Here is an 8,008-nt window from a genome sequence, read left to right as displayed (position 1 = left end):
AAAAAATTCTCCTCAAAGTTTCTCTGACCGAGAAGAAAAACATGGGTTTCTCCAATCACTACTCATGACCAGCAGTTTGAACTGTGCCCAGAAATGACCTAGTAGCCAGTGAAGTTTTTTCAACAAGGGAATTATATGCTCTCTATAACTGATCCCAGTCAGTATTCTGGCTGCTGTGTTTTGAACCTGCTGAAGTTTCCAGTTTCCAAAGGCAGCCCCATGTAGAGTAGAGTCTAAGAGAACACTCAAGCTGCAAACCTGAAATTTCAGGGGGCACGTAAACCCATCTAGCACAACAAAGGCCCTATTTCCTGATCTGCCTTTCTGTTGACCAGGAACACTTCTGTCTTGTCTGGACTACATTTCCATTTGTTTGCCTTCATCCAGTCCTTTACTAACTACAAACACTGGTTCAGTACTGAAACAGTTTCCTTAGAAGTCGAAGGCTTTTCTCTGAAGGTGCCAGCCACAGATGCTGGCAAAACATCAGGAAGAAACTCTGCTAGAGCATGGCCACATAGCCCCAAAAACCCACAAAAAACTATAGTTTCCTTAGAATCAGATGAAAAGGATAGAGTTGGGTGTCATTAGTATACTGGTGACACTATACCCCAAACTTCTGAATGACCTCTCCCAATGGTTTCATGTAGATGTTTAACAGCATGGGGGACAAAAGAGAACCCTGTGGGGCCCTGCAGACCAATGCAGTCATACAGCACCACCATCTGAATTCGCCCCTCCAAGAAAAACCAGAACCACTGGATAACAATTCCCCCAAGTCCCATATACAGCTAAAGCACTTTTGAAAGATGCCCATCCATCCTCTGTTTAAAGATGGAGAGTTAATCACCCACACAAACAATCTATTCCACCATCAAAAAGCTTTTACAGTGAAAAGGTTTTTCCTAATGATAGGTGCAATCTCTTTTCTTGTAATCTGAATCCATTGGTTTGTGTTCTCTTTCTCCACTGCTTGTTGACCTCCTTTTCTTACTCCCAGGTCCGTGCCAGTGCCATTGCACAGGATGCTGATCAGAACTATGACTACGCCAGCAACAGTGTGATCCTCCACCTGGATGTCGGCGATGAAGTCTTCATCAAGCTGGATGGAGGGAAGGTGCATGGGGGCAATACCAACAAGTACAGCACCTTCTCAGGATTCATCATCTACCCAGATTGAGCCTTCTTCCACCTGGCTCCCTATTTCTGCCCCCCAACTCCCATTCTGCCTACCCAAAACACTCTTTCCCCCCTAGGTCAGCTTTTCTTCTCCTTGGCTTTTCCACCTCCCTGGATCCTTGGGGTGGGGGTCCCTTCTGCCACTTCCAATCCTTGGAGGCTGGAACAGGAAAAAACATAACTCTGAGGAGGTGGCTATTCTGCTGCCCTCTCTTCTTGGGTCAATAACAGTGCTAGGAGGGTGGGTGAATTAAGGGATTTATGGTGCATGGGGAAACCAGGGAGGGGGTGGACTCAGGGTAATCTAATATCATCATGGGTGGGGCCCTGGTCAGTAGAAGCAATGGTCTTGAGAAGAGGCAAAATCCAGGTTTTGGGTATGCCTCTTTTGAAGGGAAGGGCAATGAATGCAGTATGGGGTCCAAACCCATGGCAAACTGGGTGTGGGATTCTATTTCTATGTCATCCCTCTTCCCTGGATAGCTCTAAGGCAACCTAGAGCTAAAGAAGGACAGCTCCATTAGTACCCCTCTGCTATCAACATTCACAAGAAATATTTTATTTATTACATTTCATGCAGTATCTTCCTTCCAGCAAGCTCAGGGTGGCTTGTGTGATCTCTCCCTCCAGCCTCATTTTATCTTCACAACAACCCTGTGAGGTAGTTTGTGACAGTGAGAGATAGTGACAGGCCCAAGGTCATCCAGTGAGCTTCTTGGCTAAGTGGGCTGGAGTTCATTTTTTGGACCTTGTGCGTTCATCTCTTTCTTCCAACCCAACACACAAATACAATGTACTTGTTCAAGATATCCCATACACACACAGATACAGTTTTTTCCCACTGAACAGATGTCAGTTGGAAAGGTAACTATGTGGATAATAAATTTATCCTGCAGAAAAAGCCGCTGGCCTTTTTATTCAGTGCAAAAAGTCAGTCCCTTTCCGACTGGAAAGTGGAAAAAGCAGGATCAAATGAGAGATAGTTTGAGTGGGCATTCATTTACCCACTTCCATCCTGTGCAGGAATTTGTGTGTCCTCTCCCGCAACACAACTACAATAATTCAGAGGACACAATTCTGGTGGCAGGTTCCATATCAGCAATTGGAAGGATGTGGAATTAAAATTTTGCTTATTTATACTGGGGCTTTCACAGTTTGAGCCTGCTGAATTTAAACAATGCAAAAGAAACTCAGCCTTTCTCATCTGTCTCTTGCCCTGTCTCCCCACCCATTCTCTGTATTGAACAGTTACCAAATAATGTTTCATGTACCAAACTGGACATTGAAAGACTGTTTCCCTCTTACTATTGTAAATTTCTCCACAGGTTAGCAGGGCAGCTGCCCACTTGGTGTCCCTTTGTCCACCCGCATGAAGATATATATATAGATAGATAGATAGATAAAAATAATATTCATATGTACCCTAAAATGGGACAAGTGTCAGAGGCCTATGTACCTCTGTATGTAAATATCTCACTGCAATCATCTCTTGCATTGAGACAATAAACACTGATTGCACCGGTCTGTGCTGCAGATCCTCATACAGCAAATGGTAATCCCTCTATGGCAGAAAGAGGAAGCATACTAAATCAGACAAGAATATGTCCCAAAGAGTTTCTGTACCATCATTGCTGCCACCCTGGAATCAGTAGAGGCTATTAAGGCTCTGTCAAATAATAGAATCTGGTGTGTCCTTGAAGGCCTCCACATGCATAAAGGAGCGCCACTAATTCATGTCCCACAGTATCTGTTGTATGAATCGCCACTTCCCCAGGACAAAACAACCAGCTCCTAAGCATACACCATTATAATCAGATTTTAGGTCTGTAACACCTACCAGTAAAACCTCATCCATGCCCCATTGCTATCACTGTGTCCACAGGTCCATTACAATGCATAACCTCCCTACTCCCCAAACTCCAGAACCACGCTTCATCTATGTCATTAGAAAATCACAAGCACCTCAACACATACAAGGACAACTTTAGATGTTATCTTAAACAACATCACAGCCATGCACTCCTGCAAGAGGGCAGTCATGCCATGCAGATGAGCTCAGCAACTTGCTTCAGGCAACACCACAGGTGAAAAGCAAGCATTGGTGTCTGAATCAATTAAATGAGGATCTAGAAGAGAATGGGGCTCTATTTAGGCTTTTTTCAGGCAGCATTACAGCTCAGACTATATTTATTAAAAATTAACGTCATCACATCATTACTTCAAGTGTACACATATGTATCCCTGTGCATCCCTGATGGCTCATGCACACATCAACACACATACAAAGCTTTTCTTTCTCTTACTTCAGGTTCTCCCATTGGAAGCACATGAGAAAGGAAAGAGGCAACGTTACACTACTTGTAGGTTATAACATGGCAACAGCTTTCCTCTGTTTCATTCCACACATCTCTAGACCTACCGAAATCTTTTAGCTCCTTTTCCAATGGTGGGTTAATTTGCACTTGTGACTTTGCTCCTCCCCTGAGATGTGAACACCTGCATTTTCACTAGGTATGTTATGTGTGCACATACTTGAAAGTGTTTGCATATGTCAGAATGGTCATGTTAAATTGTTGCTGCTGCTAAACTATAATTCATGTGAATTCATGGTACCTAGAGCATTGCTTTGCATGCGTGCGAGCAGGGATGCATCTGTACTAGGTCCCAGGCTTAATAGGAAGGAGGAGGAAATGAAATGCTGCACAGCCACAGCCACATCAGAAACAGCCCTACAGAAAACTGGATTCATCATTTCCATTTCATATTCTGAAACACCAATAAAAATAATAATTAAAAGTTCTCTGTGACCACTCTGGGACTCTTCCAGCCCAGTAAATAATACATGAAGATGTGACTGTCTGGGGTGGCACTCAAAAATACACATACCCATACAAAAGCATGCCATGTACATAGGCATTTTCATTTCTGTATTTGAACTTCAGGGTCTGGGTTGAAAGTATAGTGAGATAAAAAGGAGAAGCTCCAAAATGGACATCATACACAAACTAAATTGCACAGGAAAACATCCACAGGGTAGAATATAAAAGCCCAAACGTATTTGTGTATGGCTGTGTGATTAATTTTTATAGCACCTCAGTCTGCAAACACACTCATGTAAGTAAGTGAATGCAGATGTACTAGTGTACAAACATGCTGCATATAATTTTTTCTTGCACATTTATATTTGTGCCCTGCATATCTTCTTCTTGACTATTCCATTCTCATAATGCTTCCCTCTGCCTCTTCCATTCTTCATTCTTTCATGGATAGAGAAAGAATCCTTCTGCTGCTGGTGGTTGCTGTATGGAGGACCACACTGCGGCCTTGCTATTTTGCACAGTTCTCCCACCCCCCCCCCCCGCATGTATGTCTCTTCTTTCATTAGCAGTTTTGAAATCCACTGAAGAGCAGGACAGTGCCTAGTACATACTATAGATGGAAATCTGCCAGAGAGGCCCCGGGCCATGGCTGTAAACTCAGCCTCAGGATGGCTTTGCTGCCAGGAATGTGAACGCTGCTGGGACCACTCAACTCTGTGTCTTTAAATTAATAGAAACTATGTCTTATCGGTTAATAAAGATACTCTGGTTTTTGACTCACATCTTGTCTTTTGGTGGTGTCAGTTCAATGAACACTGCATTTCTTGAATGCAAATACTGTTATTTACTAAGCACTAACACATTCATTTGCATGCATATGCACCATATATGCGATCCCAGAAACACTTACATGCATACAGACACCAAAGCTACAGGAGCAAAGGCCCATACAGAAGCATACACATTTTCTGGACACATATTTGCAAATTTCTGTTTTCCCAGGCTCAAGAGTAATTCTTTATAAGAGATATCTTCCCTCAGTCTATTTACACTGCCATAGAATTCTTTAGCAGACACTGACTGGTATAGCCAAAATTGGGTAGTGGGGAACAACAACATTTTGTATTAGCTGGCGTATTCCGGTTTTTGATCATCTCAGCTATCTGTCTATCCTTTTTCAAATCAAGTTTGGGACTATGTTTTGTAAGAAATAATGAAAGCAACATTTCTGAGTCTGAAAGAAATTTCTGAGTCTGCCTTTTAAAGGTACTTATTATCTTCCATTATACAACACAACTCCCATGTTACACTTGTTCTACTTCACCATTTTTAGTGTTCCCTTGTGTTAAATGCAAAACAAACAAACAAAAACTGTGTGAAGAGCAAACATGGACCAAAAAAAAACAAACTTTATGCATCAAGGTGACATCACAGCCCTCTCTGTAGAACATTGGAGTTTATCGCACTGGCCCTAAAATGGGCCCAGTGCGTTCTAAAACGTGCACGCGTGTAGGCACGCATGGAACGGGATGGGGCCAAGAACCCCATTTTATCGCACGCTGGAACGCCGCCCTTGCCACCGGGCATTACAATTACATTCCCGTTTAGTTCCAGAGGGCGCCCTTTCTGAGAACGCTTTAGAACAGTTCTCAGAAATGGCGCCCTCTAGAACTGAACGGGGACGCAATTGGAATGCCCAGTGGCAAAGGCAGCATTCCAGCATGCGATAAAATGAGGTTCTTGGCCCCATCCCGTTCCGTGTGCACCTGCGCGCATGCACATTTTAGAATGCACAGAGCCCATTTTAGGGCCAATGTGATAAACTCCATTGTCTGTTGTGTTTCTTTTAATATAGAGAAGAAATCAACACTGTAATCCCTCACTTACAGTCAAAGTCGTATATTTCATCTCATTCTGCTGCAAATATAGAATAAACCACATTTTGTGTATTTGGAGTGGCAAGTAAAAGAGAAGGGAGGAAGAGATAACCAAACAGCATCAAATTCCGGATGGGCAGCCACATAGTCTCCTTAAAAACCAACATAACATTCTACAGTGTAGGCATGTCACCAAATATGTGATGTCCCTTGAAAAGTAATGTTACAGTATGTGCCTTCAAGCTGTCCATCAGTTTATGGCAACCTCATGAATTTCATAAGGTTCTTTTAGGCAAGAAATACTCAGAGGTGGTTCACCATTGCCCTTCTATAAAATATAGCAAATAGGTAATTTCAAACACTCATCTATTATTTATTTATTTATGAGATTAATTTTTATTCATTTTTAGTACAAACAGTCCAATTTACAATCAAAATAATATACAATCAAAGATAAAAAAAATTGAAGGAAGAAAAAGAAAAGAAGGATTGGAAAGAAGCAGAAGAAGAAGAGACATGCTGTACAACTAATGTTAATACACTTTAACCCCCTCCCATCCTGAATGTAATGACAAGAAAACGAAAAACAGAAAAACATTATTCTACTATTACAGATCAAATTTAATAAGCCTACTAGAATTACTAATATCCACAGCCACATATTATTATATTATTAGATTGTGTTTATTGCTCCAAAAATCCATGAATGGCTTCAGTCTTTTTTTAAAAAATCCTAAATTTGCTAATCCTTTAGGACCCATGTCAATTTGCCCAACTTGGACTAACTCAATAACTGTAACAACCCAGTCTTCCATAATCAGTGCTTTGTTCATTTCCAGGCTTGAGCAAACAGCTGATGTCATTTATTGAAGAACTGATCCATATTTACGATCCATTTCTTTATCCATAATGCCCAAAAATATATTTCTGGTAACCTTACAAAATCTATCTTTAGAATTTTTTGAATTAACACATAAATTTTAGACCAGTAACTGTTTGCCTTCTTACAAATCCACAACATATCAAAAAAGGAACCCTCCTTATCTTGACATCCCCAACTTTCATTTGAAACATCCTGGGCTATTTTCAACCGTTTATTTGGGGCTATTTGGGTTAACATCTTATACAGGTTTCTTTTAAATTATTGTAGAAAGTAAATTTTATATCTTTGGACCACATTTTCCCATACATCCATATGGACATTATGCCCAAAATGTTTGCCTGTTTTATCATTTACTCTTCTCTAAACTCATCTTCTGCCTCTAGTTTCAGAAACCATTTATACACTTTTTAAATTACATGGTCAGCGTCTTTACACAACTAATTTTCTCTAACATCTTGTCAAGATTAAATTTGTCTTTAAGTTGCATTCAAGCAAACCAGTTAAGATCACTGCCTTCCTTAAGAATCATCTCTTTTGATTTAATCTTCCAGCCATCTTGTTCAAAATACAAAAGGTCATAGAGCAGCCATCTCTAATTTTACCCCTTTTTTTCCTCTAAAAAAGGCTTCCTGTGGTGAGGTAGCTAATATTACCTTAAGAAAAAAATTATATTTATTCTTATACTAACCCTTAGGAAAGTCTTTCTAAAATATAATGATTTTAAAATTCATCATGTGCCTTAACTTTATCATAACAAAGATAACCATGCCAACCAAATCTTAAATTATGGCCCTCAAGTACCAAGAGCCTCACATCTCTAAGCAATATTCATTCCTGCAAACAGAACAACAAGGCTTGTAATACAATTTAACACCAGGGACTCCCAAACCACCACTTTCCTGAGCTTCATAGAGTGTTTTAAGATTTATTTCCGGGTTTCTTTGCCTGCCAGACAAATCTAGAAACCTCTTGCTACCATTACAGAAAAGTTATTCCATTTCTTATAATAGGGATCATTTGAAAGAGAAATAAAAGCTCTGGCAAAATATTTGCTTTTATTGCTGCAATTCTAGCCAAAAGGTATATATTTAATTTTCCACATTTTTCTAGGGTGTCTTTTTATTTCTTTCCTATTTCATAGTTATTTTGAAATAATAAACTGCTGTTCTTTGTAATCGTAACTCCCAAATATTTAATCCACTTTTTTCTACTTCATATTTTTTGTTAGCAATTTTGCTTTGTCACAGTTT

At 40.2% G+C, this 8,008-nt stretch overlaps 1 protein-coding gene across 1 annotated transcript in view; it reads left to right on the top strand.

Moving 5' to 3' along the window:
* The window catches only part of C1QL4 (complement C1q like 4), a 28,274-nt gene extending 26,999 nt beyond the window's left edge, over window positions 1–1,275 (top strand). The window contains exon 2 of the mRNA XM_042454609.1: window positions 1,001–1,275. Coding sequence (XP_042310543.1) covers window positions 1,001–1,180 — 180 coding nt within the window. The 3' untranslated portion in view covers window positions 1,181–1,275. The remainder of the gene's footprint in view (window positions 1–1,000) is intronic.
* Window positions 1,276–8,008: the final 6,733 nt, after the last annotated feature.

The sequence above is a fragment of the Sceloporus undulatus genome, chromosome 2 (assembly GCF_019175285.1).
Source record: "Sceloporus undulatus isolate JIND9_A2432 ecotype Alabama chromosome 2, SceUnd_v1.1, whole genome shotgun sequence".
Taxonomy (NCBI): domain Eukaryota; kingdom Metazoa; phylum Chordata; class Lepidosauria; order Squamata; family Phrynosomatidae; genus Sceloporus; species Sceloporus undulatus.
This window is presented reverse-complemented; position numbering and strand designations above follow the sequence as displayed.